The 19,120-nt window shown below is 34.0% G+C and overlaps 1 protein-coding gene across 8 annotated transcripts in view; it reads right to left on the bottom strand.

The window, feature by feature from the left end:
- Positions 1-19,120, bottom strand: part of stau2 (staufen double-stranded RNA binding protein 2) — a 222,974-nt gene that overhangs the window by 154,042 nt on the left and 49,812 nt on the right. For all 8 annotated transcript variants that reach the window (XR_012399091.1, XR_012399090.1, XM_021470116.2 and 5 more), the window contains exon 6: positions 10,072-10,231. Coding sequence is in view for 6 of the 8 variants with exons in the window: in XM_021470116.2 (XP_021325791.1) it covers positions 10,072-10,231 (160 nt within the window). In the remaining 2 variants the exon portion in view is untranslated. The remainder of the gene's footprint in view (positions 1-10,071; positions 10,232-19,120) is intronic.

Raw genomic sequence — 19,120 nt, 5'->3', positions numbered from 1 at the left:
TGTAGTGCAAGGTAAGGCTCAAGGGAAGGTCCATCAGACTTGACCCGAGATCAGATGTGGCTGCAGAAGTATTAATCAGCCTTCTGGAAAACATAAACTGACGTGGAAATCATTTATTCATTCATCTTTCTTGTCGGCTTAGTCCCTTTATTAATCCGGGGTCGCCACAGCGGAATGAACCACCAACTTATCCAGCATTTTTTTACGTAGCGGATGCCCTTCCAGCCGCAACCCATCTCTGGAAAACATCCACACACACACACACTCATTCACTACGGACAATTTAGCCTACCCAATTCACCTGTACCACCTGTCTTCTGACTGTGGGGGAAACCAGAGCACCCGGAGGAAACCCATGCAAACGCAGGGAGAACACGCAGATACAGTCGGTTCGAGGTTCGAACCAGCGACCTTCTTGCTGTGAAGCGACAGCACTACCTACTGCGCCACTGCGTCCCCCATTGACGTGGAAATATTAGATCAATTTTAGGTTCTGAATGTCAGTTTAGATTACTTTTTGATTAATTGCCAGGCCCTACTCTGGGGAGATTTTAAATCAAAATTTGACAAATTGAGTGCTTTTGGGTGACAAGTCTTATTTTCAGACATGCTTTGGAAAAATACTTTGAAATTTTTCAACAATAAACTCTGGGCAAATTTACTACCCTATCATTAGATTTGTGGCTGTTTTTGTATCATTTACTTACACTATAACAACATTTTTTGATTGCAAAGCCATGACACCATATCATTATGCATTCTTTATAGTTGTGCTTTATAGTTTATGGTTTTCACTGTTGGGAAGAGGTAAAATTTGTAATTACTTGTGTCGGTCATGGAGAGAGAGCTTTGTGCACTTACCTTGATACATCTGAGAAAACCAAAATAAGCAGCTCAGCTCTCAGAAAACATTAGTAAGTCCATTTAAGCACACACACACACACACTATAATTAGTTGTTTTACTCCATAGAACTCTATATAAAGAAGAAAATAAAGAATCTGTTTTACACAGGCCTATCCAAGGGGCCAATGCTTCCAACTTATGATCAATAGTAGTAATTATACATTTTACTTCTTCCCAAAAGGGAAAAACATCAACAATCAAGAATGCAAAGTTATTTGGGGTCAAGGCTTTGCAATGAAAATCATAATTTAATGAAAATCGATGGGGCAATAACAGCCATAAACACAATGAAAGGGTGGTGAATTTGAACAATACACGAGGGTTAAGTATCTATCACAAGGTTTGACCAAGAAATTAAAAATCTAATTTATCTGAGGGATTCACCAAGCATCAGAGCATAAAAAAAGCATCCCTTCAGCTACAGTCAGTGCACAAATTCACTCACGCATTTTCATTCACTCTTTCAAGTGGACTATGTTATCTGATTGATGTAGGGAATAGCAAATGAGGTTATAGCTGCGATTTCAGATTTGCACAAAGGCTCTTGCCAAACTAATCAGAAATCCAAATTTTATTGGCAATTTTTTTTAATGGGAGGAGCTACACAATAGGACACACAATTTCCAAAAAGGCTCTTGCCAAACTAATCAGAAATCCAAATTTTATTGGCAATTTTTTTTAATAGGAGGAGCTACACAATAGGACACACAATTTCCAAAAACAAACTTGTTTAGCACTCAACTCTATCAGACTCTAAATTTAACAAACAGATTAGTCAGGCACATGTTTAGTTTTGCAGGCACATGTGTCGTAAGTATCAAAAACATCTGAATCAATAGAGCAAACCCTTAGGTTTCTTTTAATCTAAAATAACAAACCATTAGCGTCTGATTCTAAACAAACATCTTACAAACATCATTTAGTCTGATCCCTTAAATAGGGCAAATTAAAAAGCAACAATTCTGATGGATTAATCATCTGCTTCTCTTTGAAAAATCCTCAAAATCCGCCTTTCTGTCAGCAAATCTTAATCTTGGAGATATCCTGCTTGCAGTGTGCGGTCACTGAGCACACCGTCCCATGACAGTCAGTGGACAGGACCATTACTCAGTCTTTAAAAGGTACAGAGGAGCGTTGCGAGATCTGTTTACCAATTATTTAGAGCTCTGCTTACTGTACGTACCGCGGCACGCTTTATTCCCTCTACAACTCTGGCACGCGCTCGTTTGCCTGTTAGCACATGGTAAACAATTGGCTTTGTGAGTTTATGAGCGTGTTGAGAGGAAGGAAAACATGGTGTGCTTGACAATAAAAGTCAGCTGGGCCACAAACACTGGCTCTTGTTCTCTAACAATGGCGTAAGTGTCCTTATTTCAGTTCTCAAAGAGGGAAAAAAAGAACACAGGTAGTGTTTAAAAAATTGAGATGGCGCATTCCAGTTGCCAGGTCTTAAAAGGCATACAGTTGAAGTTAGAATTGTTAGTCCTCCTGAATTATTAGCCCCCTGTATATTTTCTCCCCAGTTTCTGTGTAACAGAAAGAAAAAATAACAAAGTTCGTAACATATTACTTTTAATGACTCATTTCTAATAACTGATTTTTTTTTTCTTTGCCTTGATGCCATAATATCATACTAGACATTTTTCACAATAGTAGTATTTAGCTTAAAATGCTATTTAAAGACTTAACTAGATAGGTTAACAATAAAGTAAATAAATAAATAAATAAATTTAAAAAAGTTTCTATTAAGTTGATGTGCATTAATGTTCTTAAAATGTGATCTCATGCTAAATATAACAATACAAAACAGTATTGCTGCTTTAGAATATTTCAGACATATGGACACATTCCACTTAGTGGAGCAAAGATACCATATGCAACAGCTTGATTTTCATTTGTTAAATAAATTTGATAAAAAGCTTGCAACATTTTCACACTAGAAAGCATGTTTTTATGTGGGAATGTAACTGAATTGCTGATAAGCTGTACCGCCCCAATTAAATACAAGATCAATGAATTTGCAGTTAAGGCAGACAGTGTTGTCATCAAGGTGGCCAGAGATAACTTTGACGGTCTCGCTGCCTACGATGTGAATGCACAGTAGGGACTGTTTGTTCAGTAGACAATTGAAAAAATATATATCACTTGAGGGGGCTTATAAAATGGACCCTAAACAGATTTACAACAGAAATCCGTGAACAATTCCTTGCTCTGTTAAACATGATTTGAGCAATAATTTAAAAAAGAAAAAAAATTCACAGGAGGGCAAACAATTTTGACCTCAACTTTATATTAGCTGTATCTACAGTATATTACTGCAGAGTTTTAGGACAAAACAAACTAGAATTAAGAAAAAAAAACAGAACATTTTGTTCTTTCTCTTGTTCTATTGTCAATGGATTACTTTAAATTAGGGAGCATGCTTCTGTATAAGTTGAGTGGTAAAGCTATATTACTGCAAAAGGTTCTAATTTGTCAAGCTACAGTAAGTACATTTAAATTGAGATTGTAAAGATACACTCTGCATACAAATCACAATGCTAAATACAACACTATCGCATTTATTTTAACTAAAAATTTAAGTATTCACAAATTCAAAAGGGTAATTTATATGAAAGTTAAAATTCTGTCTTCATTTGAATCACTAGACTGAATAATCTTCCAATGGGATAAGTAAAAACAAACTTTCCTCAAAGATGCACTCGGTAGGTAGCGTCAGAAAGTCGTGTGCATTATTCCTGTCACAAAATGTGGCGAAAATCCTCCACGACGGTAAGTTTAGTTGTGGTGCTTACACGTTTACACTACATTTGCAGCAGACTTTTCAGTTCATAATATAGTAGTGATGTTAACGTACGGTAAAGTTTAATTTAGTAATTATTTGACTAAGGTCCGTCTTTAAACACTGAAAGAGTACTGCTGATGATACGAACTAACTTTGCCTCTGATTAAACAAAGACCACTAGTCGCTCACTTACCAAATCTGTAGAGACAGGACAATCAACACAAACTGAATTCACGTCTTTATTAAATGGAGACGAGCGGCAAATCCGGATTTCACCATTTCCAGATGTGAAAAGCTCTCGAGTAAACAATGTCCTTAGACACGTATTTCTATGGCATGTCTCGTGCACTGTAATCCACGCGTGAGTCCAACTGCGCTCTCATATTATGAAAAAAAAAAAAATGTCACTGCAGCAAATTATAAAAGCAACACTGACGACCAAATAATTATTGTCTCTCTCTGCCGTCTGAACAAAGTCTTACTCATGCATTAATGTAGCACACTTAAAGATGTCATAAGGTACTCCCAGGTACAGACGTCCAGTCTATATGCTGGAATACACTACATCTCTTCAAAAATTAGTTTCAAACCGGAAGTACGAATTTGCTTGAATTAACGCAAAAACAACCAATTTTCCCTTTTTACTGAAATGTGTCCTAATAGTGTTTTAGCAGTGTGGGACACATATATGATTGTCAATATATATATATATATATATATATATATATATATATATATATATATATATATATATATATATATATTTATTATTATTATTATTATTTTTTTTTTAAAAACCTACCTTAATTTTAACATTTCAAAAAACAAATTGTTTTTTTGTAAGAATTTTTTATTTTTTTTTTGCAGTGCATTTTTTACTTGTTCAGAAATTACTTTAAAATTCATTTTAGATATTTGGCATAAAAATAAGACAAAAATTTGCAATTAAGAATAAAGTGTACCTGCTACAGCCATGTCTAAATTGCACAAATCTAAATGCCTTAAAGTAGGCAAAGTTGTTTATTAAGTTACATGTTTAAATATACAGACAATAGAATGAAACAAACTAACATACTGTATAAAGAAATTAGCTGTAACAAATGCACTGCTGAGCAACAAGGACAGTGAAACTCCCTGTGTTAACATATGAGGGTACGCACCGGTGTGCAGGAGACGCAGAGTAAAAGCCATTCTCTCAGATCAACAGTTATCTTTCCTTATTATACCCTGAGCAAAGCATAGTTAAACGTGTGAAAACCAACTACCAAAACCACCTGAACTTGAGAGCAAAGATAAGGAGATGAATTGGGGGAGAAGAACATTAACATACTCTCCTCCGGCCATGACTCAACAATAGTAAATATATTGTATATTGAAGTACAATCAATCAATGTTTCTGTTGATTCCATCACTACACTGTTTAAATCATAAACTGTCAAATGACACCGAACATGACAAAGTAATAGGAAGTAAGATCACAAGCAGATTAATTGTGTATGGTGAAAAGTACATGGTTACTGTAAACAAATGGCAGAGATTTGTATCGGAGCTGTGATTAACTCTGCCACGCCAGGAGGACCCATCCCATGCTTTGAATGTCTTAGTAGTCCTTTATTAGTGTAGAAGGAATAGCATATAATATTTTGTCAGCTTACAATATCAACCTAGAAAATAGCACTTTAAGTTGGTCTCAGTACACAATGTAATGAGTGTCAAGCTTTAAATATGAATATCATCAAAACTTCTGTTTTTTGTTTTTTTTGAGCAGGATGTTAATGGTCTAATTTGATTCAATGATTTATGCCAAGCTAAGCTAAAACTGCTCCCGTCAGACCTGGAATCACCTAAAATAATTCCAATTTATCTCTGAGCATTGTAAAATGAGCCTGTTTTCAATAAAGTGGAGTGTTCGTTTAACTCTTTCTGCTTTTGTAAAGTAATAACATATATTTAACTGAATTGAATAATTAGATCCACCAACACATGTAATTAATTGGAATCAACTAAATTTGAAGTAGATCAAAACCTTTCTTCAAAGTTGTCCTAAAACTTTTAAACAACTTGTCTTAACAATTTTGAAATGTTCAACATTTTCTAATGTTGACTACTGTATACTAAACTCTCGTTCACTAAAATGGTGATGCATTTGAAGTATTCTAAACGAGGGAGGATGCATCAGTGTTTGAAAAGACAAAAGTCTAAAATGCATGTGAAAGAGCCCTATTGTGTGTGTGTGTGTGTGGGTGTGTGAGTGTGTGTGTGTGTGTGTGTTTATTGGAGCCTGATCCTAGTGCTGGAGCTTTCAGATCTGGTACATGAGCAAGGAGACATGCAGACAAACACAGTTTTGCCCTGAGGTGTGCACAACTATTGTGTGTATCAATTTGTAAAGCAATACACGGAAGAGGCGTCTGACAAAGCCCTAATTATGGAGACAGAAAGGGGACAAGACCAAACAACAGAGGCGCCACTGCGGTTTAAATAACCTTGCTGGATGCCAGGCATTTGGGGCACGATGTAATATGATTTCCGGTGGGAGAAATTAGTATTTTGAAGAATGGCCTGAAGCAATGTGCAAACACAGAGTAAAACTCAGAGGAGATGTGGTGAACGTTGACAGATGATGAGGAAATGGGACAGTCGTGTCTTAAATATCGGTACTTAGATCATCGGGCTCAATATCACTTTTGCTTCACAACAGGTTATGAATATAAAAAGCATGATGGGTTTTCAAGTACACAAACTGAACAACAGGAAACTTGATAAACCGTGCTAAATGTGTGAAGCAGTTTATGAAATAGATTTGCATGTTTAATGTTCTCAAAGAAATGAATGATGGCAAATGAAATAAAATCATGACTGAAACAGGTACAACAGAAATACTTTATCATAAAGTACAACTAAATGTAAGGTGCATTAAAGGTGCAGTGTGTAAGTTTGACACCAAGTGATTGAACTAGATATTGGACACCTGGTTCAAAACACACGCAATCGCAGGTTGCCAGATTGACGAAACCAACAGCACTGATTGACTGGCGATCGAGCCTAAAGGTTGATTTAAATCGTGTTTTTATTAAAAGTAACAGCCTGTGATAAAAAAAATATTTTCCATATTAAAAGGAGTTTTTATTCTAACCAACACCTCGAATTGATATATATGAAACGTCTTCTATTTCTCACATCTGAAAAGCAGAAAACTGACACTGATCACCTCAGGTACACCTCATGTGCTTTATTCAGTGTTCAATGCTAACAATGTGAGTTTGAATGCCATTTTACAAGACATTTATTACCATACTACTGAAAGCAGCAGCAGTTAGTTCACCTCAAGTGTTGAAAATAAAATAAACAGTTTGAAATTGAATTCAGCAAGCACATTAAAGAGGTTTAATATATATTAATTCGATTATAAACCTTATCATTTTGTTGGAGTGCAGTAAGTGCACTATTCTGTTCTTCTGGATGACTGTATTTAGTTTTCTGTCATGTTTCGTCTGGTGCAAACAGTCAAATTGCTTACTGCTGCAAATCTCATCACGTAGCGTGTTGTTAGGACATGGACTTACAATGTAACCTGCTCACCTAATCTTTACGCTGAAAATATTTATATTTTTTGCTAATTAATAACCACCTCATGTGGAACTGAAGCTGTGTCTCATTTCGGAGTCTGCTACTGTCCACAGTGACTGGAGGTCACATTTTGGTCGCGGACACACACTTAGACAGCCTTCCTGACTAATTTAATGAAATACGCTGTTTTCCACCAATGCTCTCCGGGGTGCTGAAATATAATTTGGGTGAACTGGCGTTGGGTGAGTAAAATGACCAAAACAAAAGACAGGCAATCCAGCACGTAACAAACATTTTCAAAGCAGAATATCTGATTCTAGTATTGTTTTTCAGATAAACAAATGTGTTCACTTAGCATGTTTCTTAAATATCTGCAAACATATTATGGTATTTTTATGCTTTAGAAGAGTCAAAAACTTTATAGCGAATTAATATAAAATCAGTGATTTTGCTTTGTTTTTAATTCACTGTTTGCTAGAACTGTAGCATGAATTTCTTTATTGGTATCCATTTATTTTGGCAGCTGAAGCATTCATATTTTTTATTTTATCTAAATAATGTTTTGGGGGGGGGGGGAGTTTAAAAAAAATATTTGAAAAAAGTATTTAATAAAAATAAATCTGCTGCAAATAATATCATAACAACATAAATTATTACATATGTTTTTATTATTAAATATTATTATTAATTAAAATAGACAAACTTATTATTAATTAAAATAGACAAATCTCAAGAAAGGATTTTCAATACTGTAAAGTTACTATTGTATTTTCTAGGGATGCACCAATAACACTTTTTTACAAACTGATACGAGTACGAGTATTTAAATTTTAGTACCTGCTGATACAGATTACCGATACTTCATAGATTTGGTTACAATTAAGTTTATTATCAAAATGTCAACTACTTGATGTTTAACTATAGGTGGGCTTATTTTTATTAAAACAGAAGTGATAATGCAGCGACATTGACAAGCCAACTGCAGAAAAACAAAGCAAACATCGAGGCAACCGCAAGAATAACGTTTCCGAAGTTCAGCTGATCTTTTTTGACTTGATTATTATGAGCTTAATGTTAAAAAAAAATCAATAATGAATAGCCCTACAAGAGTGTATCCTGTGTGTGCCCGCCTTTTATCACTGAGGCCACTCTTTCAAAACCGAAAGTTGCTTCCTCTGTCTAGCAATATTTCGGCTTTTAATCGAATTAAAAGTTAGTTACTTTACTGCAATTTTTTAATATTGGCTCATCTAAACTGCGACGTGCGGACACACAATGAATCTGAGGTCTGATCTCATCTCTCTCTCTCGCTGTCATCCAGGCATCGATACAGACGCCAAGTCGCAAAACTGAGGCTGGTACCAGCTGACAGGAAGAATAGCTGTTGTGTCGCCTAATAACTATATTAATTCTAATAAAAATTAAAACCAAAATAAACAATTCATTAAATTTTTTGATTGATAAAAGTATATGGAAAAAAAAAATCAAAGGGTGGCTAGTTTGTATTAATGTGTTTTAATATTAATAAAAATTTTATATGCCTATTAAAGCTTAACGGTTATATACGGCGCCAAAAATTTTATTTTACTGTATACTGGGTTATAATGTATATTTTACAAAAAACAAAAAATAAATGTAGCATGCCTCGCTGTCATTTAAAACATGCAATTCATAACACTCCAGAGCTGTAGGCCTACAGTCCATGCAGTGTGTAAACTTACAGGGAGGTACGGGTCAATACTGTGCAACACATTATTGAACTCCAATATCTCTGAGGGAGACTATGTTACCCGATAGCCAATATTAACTTGAGACATTTTAAAATTAAAAGGCATTTTAAAAAAGAAACAACACGCAAATAAGCAACAAGTAGCAAAACTGATCCCGTTGAATTCAGCACTTCATCTTGATGCGTATTGTGTATCAGCGCGTGTCTACTGCCGCTGATGAGAGAGAGAAAGCGTGCGCAACAAAAGCAAGATCATATCATTATAAATATTCCATTAACGATACTTATCAAAATATTTATACATTTAAATGTATTTATAGAGATTGTGTGATCTGTAAAGGCTGTCTGATCTTTACAAAAGCTGTAAACTGACACGCGCGTGGTGCAGGGCATTGATGTTCAGCTCTGACAAGGTGCTTTTATTTAGCCTGTAGTCATAATGTTCCATTACTTAAAATTTCTTTCATTTTTTTATTGATAGTTTATATATAAAATGAGTGCTAGCTTGTTTAGCTGTGATCATTATCACAAGGATCATATTTCATATTCGGTTTAGCTCATTCTTCAGTAGCCTATAGATTCGTTAATAATGTATTTTATAAATGGATTGTTTATAAGGACTAAGCTATTAATATATAAAACATTAAGCTAATTAATACTAAGACATTGAAGTCAGGTAGGACAACACATCACATCCATATAGTGAAGTACTGTTTGAGTGGTATCTGTATGTGGTATCGGCCTTTAATTTAAGATACAAGTATTTTGTTTTCATTTTAATTTGTAAAAATGTCAGTAATTTTATTAACATGGCTATATAGTTTTAATGTTTATACTTGTTTCAGTTATTTTAGTTTTAATTCAAACTAAATAAAAATAATAACCAAACTCCTTGGCATCTATCAGAAACAAACCAAGCTCACTTTTTTATATACACATTATTTTTCACTATACGTTCATTATAAATAACAAAAATAGCAATCCTGCAGTCCTCAAGCATCTGCCAAGTAGTGAATGTAAGATATAATGTGAAATCAAGTTGGTGGTGTGTGTTCTGTTAGCAGGCCAGTAGTAAAGGTTACCTGAGGTGGTCTCTCTGGAATGGGTTCGTTCTTCAGGGCCTGGAGGGCTTTCATGGCTGCATTGTGTCGGGCAGCTTGGCGAGTTCGTCCCTCTCCGATAAACTCGTTGTTCCCCACTGTCAGCTGCACGTAAAATACCTTAGGCACTGGGTAATGGTACCTACGTTTGGGAAAGAGCCAAAACACAGAGAACGAAAGGTTGAGTGAAACAGAAAAAGGCAGGTAAAAGGGGGGGAAAAGCCCTTTGATTTATAAGAGGATTATCTTATCGAAACTTGGCAGTTTTATTACCAAGCGAGCTCTAGAATGGAAACAATAAACACAACCGGGAATTATCAAGAGCTAAACTGAACATGCTGCTAACTCATTTGGAAGAATAGCAGGTGTAAAAGCACAATCTTTGATAAAAGGAAGAAGCAATGCAAAAATCCAAGTAGATTTTCCTGCCCATTCTATGCTATCAAGTTAAATAAAGGGAATGTAAAATATTAGCACTGTAAAAAAAAAAAAAAAAGGAGTTTCAGTTATTATAACAACTAGTTCCTGTATAAACTTGATATATTTATATTATTTATATACAATTTTCACCCTTTAAATTTATACTTATATTATTATTATTTTTGTTTAATTTGCCTTTAAATTCAGAAATACAATATTTATCTTCTAATTTTTCAATACTTTGCATTTGACATTTTTATTATTAGTATTAGTATTAGTGAGTAAATTTAAATAACATTGGTTTTGCATATTTTAAAGTGATTTACATCTTTATGGAAATTATTTTATATTTTATCACCCGTTGATTGGATTAAAAGGGTATTATTAGGTAATGTGCCTGGGCAGGTAAACTAAAGTTTGTTTGGTTTATGATGACTTGACCTAAAATAGGTTAAATTTAAAGCTTGTTTGCTTTTTTTTTTTTATTTTTTTTTATTTTATGTTGTTATTGTTGTTGTTGTTTCCCTTTATTAATATATTGATATGGTTGATAGACCATTTGATTTTCGTTTCCTTAATTAAATAATATGTTTGTCGAAACTTTATTTTTTCATTAATGAAATAATTTGAGTAACTGTTGTGGGGTTTTCCATCCCTGGCGCCCAAACCCATTTTATTAGCCAAATACCGCTACACAGTTCTGAACAGTATAAACATACGACATTATTTAACTTCAATTATTAACATTCATGTCTGCATTTACTAAAATCATTACTATGCATTGCTAAAATCTAATAAATTACTTAACAGCCCACAAAATAAAACAATCATAACCAATTTAACTATTCTCATCAAATAACATAATAAATTGAATAAACTCCACATTAGTTTTTTTTTTAAATCACTGAAAACTCATATAAAATTTCTATTTTGAATCTGAATAAAATGTTTATTACTGTATGTATTATATTCATTTAACCACTTTTCATTTTTAAAACAATTAAAAACTCTAAAATCATAAAAGACTTCCAACGCAAGTCCGTACAAGAATGAACATTGCTCAGCATATACATGAACACCTCACATAAATTTCTTGAAAAAAATCATATTTTTAAGCTAAGCAATATTATATTTGTGCATATACATTAGATTAGTCAGAACTGAAGCCAAATTTGGAGCTTATCTAACAAAATTACTTATGATAACAGTCCAAAGAAAAAGAGAAGCAAAAAAAATAATAATTTTGTAAACATTTTTTGTATTATCTTTAAATTTCTAAATACATTTGGTGACTAAATATTATTATAATATTGTTATATATTTTTTAAATGTAATATTTTTTTTGTTTAAAAATTCACCAAAATACGTTGCCTATAATCACTGAGAAATAGACAAGAATTTTCAAAATGGGAATTATGCTGAGCACTGTAACAATAATTAATGATCATTATTATTAATATTATTGCATTGACTTTGATTATTATTAATATTATTTGAAGAATATGACAAAATATACATATATTTTGAGATTTGATTTACCAAAACATTATAACAAATGACATGTAAAACCAGTGGACAAAATAATTCCCAATTAAAAAATAAAATATCACACAAAACATACTCAATGCATGCACGCACACACACTACACGACCGACCTGGATGTCTATGACTGTACTGATGGTGCTTTAATGGTGTAAAGTTTACACAAATTTTATTGCCAATTAAAGCACTTCTACGAACAAATCAAAAATAAAAATAAAAAACTCATCTCTACAGCTAGTATAACTAGTTGGACGACTAGTTGAGCACAGTGACCCACTCTTGCCAAATGAAGCCATATGTTACATTATTATGTAGGCCCTTCACTCCGCTGTCACACAGCTCCAATGAAGTGTCCAAAAACACAAAGGGTGATGGGAGTGGCGTACAAAGCTTTAAAACAACTCGAGAAAAGACAGATTTATTTCTGAGGCGGAACCCGAACAATATTGGTGGAGTAATAAATGGTGAAATTAAAGGGCCCTTCTTCCATGGGGTCAATGACATAACAATGAGTTGGTGAAATAATGACTCCCATTGGCTCCAAGCGAAGGAGCTCGGAACAAAAGCGGCTTCACATATATCCAGCTTTCTTTATCTTAACTTTGGCTCACCCATGCAGGGCTGTCAGGCCGCTGTTCAGTGGGCAGATTTAAGGGTCTGTTTGCACTTTAAGGCCTTTATGAGGAACGGTACCGACTGACCCAGCGCCGAGAGAACCCATTCACACTCCTCTGCGGCGTCTGGGGACCAAACTGTGCTAAAAAGTAGCTGCTGCTTTCCAAAATCATCACGCTCTCACGCTTTTAGCTCTTATCAGCATTTGGGGAATTCAAAATACATCAACAGGCATCAGTAACAAGGTCAAAATGTGTCGGACGCTTAGAATCATGTCATGTTGTTCAAGCAAACAAAATATTTTGTTGAATTTCAGGATGCTGATATCTATAAAAATAAAAGAAAGAAAACTGAGTATTTTAAAATGCAACTAGACAGGCGGACAGCTCATATTACTCTACTTACTTTTAATGTAAAAGTACCATAATTAAATATTAATTTACAAAGGTCGTGTGTGTTTTTGGAAAGCCTATTAGACAGGTGTTCAGTTTTTATGAAAATAATATTAATGACATATTATTCAGCCGTTGCTTGATGTTAAAATATGTTATCAAGCAGACATATGGCCAGACATAATTAATTAATAATATTTGTTTTTAAATAAACATATAAAGTTGTATGTCTTAAGTAAATGTAAAGTGTGGGGGGGGTGATGTAATTATCCACTGATCTTTAAATCACTGATAATCACAGATCATAGTTTTTCCATGGTCAATGTGTAGAACACACCAAACCAACCAACTGGACTGACACTGAACAACAGACCAACAAAGCCCAATGGCCGACCGTCAGCTTTGTGTGTCCTTTAGATTATTTCTGCCTAATCTATACAATACAATGAGCTTTGCTTACAGCTGGAACGAAGGAAATGTCGTTGCTTCTGCAGTTCTATGACAAGGTTTTATTACAGCTGTAACCAAAGAAACTATGTTACTCTTGCAGTTCTACGATAAGTAAATGAGACTAACATTTTTTTTTTTTTTTTTTGCTTAAAAATCAAGATCCCAGTTTTTTCACAATTCTGTAGAAGTAAAGGTTAATATGAGTAGGCTGTTATTGCTGCTTATTACTCAAACAATTGGTAAAACAACAATAAAATTATTAGGCCTATCATGTGTAGGTCTACTGTTGGTTAAAATGCCAAATGTTGTATAGACTTGTAATAGTGGACTTGAACAGACTTTACATGCGTCCTGGTTGTTAATTCGCAGTAATGTAATGACATAAGAATACAAATTATTCATAATTATTAAGTTTAATTATTATGTTTGAGACATATGCTTGTCATTTGTCATTGAGAACATTATTGACTATGTTTTCACTGATAAAATGAGACATTTGTCCTTATTAGATTCCTTCCTGCATTGTATTAATTAAAATTAATAAATTAATACATATTAATTGAATCCGTTGCCATGAATACACCATTACCTCAAGACAGAATAAAAATTTTTGGGTGAATTATACCTTATAAATACAGTATGTGACACTTTTAACACCATTTGAAGATGTCCATGTTGCTGAGCAATGTTTACAAAATGTGAAGTCTTGTGTGACCCATCATATTATCAATGATAAGGTTTTCTTACAGCTGTAACCAGGAGACGTTGGTTTTTGTCAGTGCTAGTTGTTTGACATCAGCTAGATATTGACGCTCAGCCATTGGCCTTCTTTGGTTCGTTGGTCAGCATCTTTCCGGCTACTTGGTTTGTTGTGTTGCACATATTGCCTCCCATCAAATTTACATCTGAGCTTGTTGGCCAAATTCATCATGTAGAATCAGTATCAATCGGCTCTGATTGGTTAGTCAGCAACAAATCAGAGCGTGAGAAAAAAAAGTGAAGTGATATAGAAACTAAGCAATTCAAGTCAAGAAGGAGCACACAGAAGCTGATCGCAAGTTTGCCACATTTCTTAAACATTTTCAAAAAATGTGTTTTTTTTTATTTTTAGACATTTTCACAGGCGAACCAGTCTGTGGTGACTGAAAACAATAAAAATGGTTCAGAAAGACAAATCCTCTCACGCAGACACAAAACATATTCTGGAATCAGTCAGCTGCCATCCATCTGGTGTGTTCAAGTGCAGCTTTTTGGTCCAGATGAGACTGGACATGAGCCAATGGGAGGCGGCAGCACAGTTTGTTGTCATCTTGGCTAGTTGATTGGCATTAAGAAAAAAAAATACCATCTAAACTTTATATTGATAATATGTTTCAGTCCTAAATGCCTTAATAAAACTCCATATAATAAATATTTAGGATTTTCCTTCAATATTTCACTTGTCATGAACAATTTCAAAAACCCTACTATAACTTACTATAATTAACAGATAAAATGAAATTTGATGTTCAGATGAACCATTATAAAGTATGAAATATATACTATAAAAACCCAAAGTGATCCCTAAATGAGCTGTAATGAAAAATTGAAAAACAAATGTGATCCAAATAGGTTACCAAAAAGTTATTCATCACAGATCCAAGGACACATCTTCACTTAGATAAATATGTAATGCTAATACTGCTTAAAAAAAAAAAAAAAAAAAAAGGCTACACAATTCTGTCCCTTTTCTGTTTTTTTTTCTTCTTCAGCTGTTATTGCTCTGTGTTGTGTCTGAGCTTGTTTAAAAGTGGATCTATCATGTTTTGTTTTTTTTACAGATATTTAATAAAATGTGTTATGAACAGTCAACTTATTATAATGTGCGATATATAAATAATAATTGAACACATATATTGAAATAGTGAAACAGAGCACTGTGTTTTAGTGCTAACAGAGCACTATGTTTTAAGGTTTCATGATTGTTCAAACCTGAAGAGAGAAAAAGCTTAACCAAAACAGACATGTGCAGTGTACTGAATCACACTGAACTAAGGGTCATTTGATCTACATACACCTCTCCATAAACGTTCCAGTTATTTCGTTTCAGCTAATAGAGAACTTCCACTTCAGTGTAGGGCTTGTGATATTAGATTTGATACCAATTGAATCCATCTGGGAGATGTTGAAATCAAAGCACATGCCAAAGCCACCAAGAAAGAAGAAAAGATAGCGTTACATGACTGATAATGAAACGCAGAACTATATTCCTGCCCAATGAAACTGTATCATAACAATTCCACAATGACTGAGTAACACGCAAAATCACATAAATCACAAGTGTGGTTCTCTAAAATGATAAATTTATCTGTCTTCAATTCTTGCAATAATAAGCTCAGCACAAACCATGTATTCTGAATATTTAAATTGAAATCCAATAAATGAAGGCATTTTAAAAAAAAAAATAAAACCAGTACATACAGGGAAAACCTGTTTATAACAAAATAAAATGGAAAATAATAACATATTTACCAGTTAAAAGTCTAAGTTAAGCTGGATTCACATCAACAATGAACCATTGCGTCACTTGTGGGATATTTTTCCTCTCAAACTAATTTTTAGCTTAAGTTCAGTTTTTTTGAACGTGTGCGTGCGGTGGATGTGATTTACGCGAATTCAATATCATCTGCACCACACAGAGATAATTCACACATATAGTCGCACATTTTGCATTGACTTTGTATGCAATTTACTTATGCAAATACTTAATTAACTGTTTGGTGTGAACTCAGCATTAGCTATGGAGCCAGAAAAAATCTAATGTATAATATACACTCAAAAATTACTTTTGCTGCTTCTTCAAATTACTTATTTAAAGTGTGCTGAACAAGACAATTCTTAAGATTTTATTAGGGACAACTTAATAGTTTTATGATCAATCCATTTGAATTTTAAAAAGTTAAAGTAATCAATTTGTGTTGGGACAAAAAAAGGAATTGTTTAAAATCCAGCATTTTTTACAGTGTAGCAGGTTTAAAGAACTACTAATCTATTCATCCTTAAACAAAGAAAATAAAAAAAGTCTTTCTGCTGAACACAAAAGATGATCTTAACTGCATCTTAAAGAAAAATGTTGGTAACTACACATAACAATAAATTCTAATATCGAGAATTTGCAATGTAAAAATGTGATGATGCATATCGCTGATGTAAGTTATATGATTTGTGTTGGGGTACCGCATTAAAATTAACGCGAGTTACAGAATAATTTAACTTTAAGTAACGAGTAAAGTTATGCAATACAAGTTACTTTTTAGTTTAATTAATTAGATTTTTAAAAAAATATTGCTTAATTCAAATTAAAGTATTCACAATGAATCACTCAGTCAATGAGAGAATGTGTTTATTATTTTGAACGCATCGAAGAAAAGGAAAGGGGATATTCTCAAAGGACAGTGATTTTACTTTAGACAAACAGTACAAAAGTAGCAAACACTGCCTTAAACTTTCAAAAATCTGTAAATATGGCATGTAGAGCTTTGGGGTTAGGAAGTTCTCAGATATCATTATCCTAAAATATAAAAATATACATAAATAAATATAAAAAAAAAAAAATATATATATATATATATATATATATATATATATATATATATATATATATATATATATATTTTTTTTTTTTTTTTTTTTTTTTTTTAATGTAGTAAAAGTAAATGTAGGTGTAGGTTATACAGTGTGTTGTTAATTGCAAAACTCCTTAATTAAAAACTAAAAAAAAAAAGTTCTGAATGAGATCAAGCCTTAATAAAAAGTAACGCCAATGTAACAATGCATTACTTACTATAAAAAGTAACCAAGTAACACAACTATTTACTTTTTTAAGGAGTAACTCAATACTGTAATAGACTGATTTCACACGGCCGCCATTTTAAACAGCGAAATCGAGGCCGCTGTGAGAAAAACCCGAAAGTATCGCCTGAGTCACACAGGAATGTTTAGCACCTGACTTAATATCTTATCAGCAAACAGAAAGTGACACAAATTTATACTTTCACAGAGCAGAAGGGAAGCACAGCAGGAAAAGACACAGAGCAAAATTGCCTAAATACTGAGACATTTAAACTGATCAATCAACATGTAACCACATCTTGAAACCCCTAAAGTCCACACGCCAGGCACTGGTCTTAGGGAGTATCGGCCTTTGGAGCCAGTATGGACCTTCTTTTGTGAAAAAGACACGCTTTGCATGCATTTAAACATGACAATGAGCGCAGTGTACTCAAATGTCCTCTACAGTCACCAGATCTCAATCCATTAGAGCATATTTTGGATGTGGTGGAACAGAAGATTTGTACTATAGATGTGCAGCCGACAACTGTGTGATGCTATCATATTAACATGGACCAACATCTCTGAGGAATATTTCCAGAACCTTGTTGTATCTAGGCCATGAAGGAATTAATCAAAAGGAGGTCCAACCCGGTACTAGTCAGATGTTCCTAATAAAGTGGCAGATGACTGTATATTTTTCTTATTTTTAATTACAATGTCAATAAATGTAATAAAATGTACATAAATGTAAAAATATAATAATTAAAAAAATAAAAAAGCATTCGATAAAACAGGATTCAAACACTTATGTTATTGTTGTGGTTTCAGTTCTGCTTCATAAACATATCTCCCAGCTTTTTTCTCCCAACATATCTTCCAACCTTTTTATGGTAACTCCTTTCCTTGATTCCTCTAACTGAGTGGGAGGTTTTGTCTGTTTTTTATTGCAATATTTCTTTAAATGGGTGTAAAATCATTTCAGCACATGTGTCTTCAGAGTCACATCTCTGCGCCAGCTCCTTGCGTGTCTCCAACAGTGATTCAGCATTTCTCTCCCAGAATTCAGGCCTCGCATGTCAAGCGTGGTCCCAGACGCTTGGAGGAAATGCCAAGTGCAACATGGGACCAGTCCAGGATGTTGGGGCGGTGGATTTTCTGCTTACAGGTGCAGGGAGAGTGGCTGCGGCTCTGGCTTGTAGGAGGCCCCTTTGTGGGACGTGGGAAAGTCGTTTGCTGACACACTCTAAACCACATTAGACCCAATAATCTATCAGCACACACACACCAGCCGAGCCTGTCTGGTCTGCATTAGAAAGGCACACAAGCCAAAAGCGGGAACACCTAGGGAGAGGACAGGGAGACAAACCCACTGGAAGGCAAACATTAGCGTTGTCTTTTATTTATGTGTGTGAATGTGGGCCGCCTGAAAAGGAGATGAGAGTACGGAAAGAGATGAGGAATGAGTCAATAACTTTGTCTCTATCCAGAAAATGCAAATTAGATTTAGGCGCAAAACTGAAAACATTTGCAAATAAAGCACAGTTTCCTTTTAATAAGTCAAAAAGAACAACTTCGTCACTTCCTGATAAACTGACACAAAATATCAGAAAGAAAAATGGAATTTACAGTGATAGGAGAAGCTGCTGTGGGTCTTTATTCTTATATAATATACTACTTGTGCCTTAGAAAATAAACATGAAATGCAATGATTGCACTCTGGCTTTTTTAGGTGCAAGACTGCTCTTTGGGAGAGAACACAGATTTGGGAGGTAATATTAGTGAATAAGGCAGCACAATA

This window comes from Danio rerio, chromosome 24 (genome assembly GCF_049306965.1).
Source record: "Danio rerio strain Tuebingen ecotype United States chromosome 24, GRCz12tu, whole genome shotgun sequence".
In the NCBI taxonomy this organism is placed as follows: Eukaryota; Metazoa; Chordata; class Actinopteri; order Cypriniformes; family Danionidae; genus Danio; species Danio rerio.
This window is presented reverse-complemented; position numbering and strand designations above follow the sequence as displayed.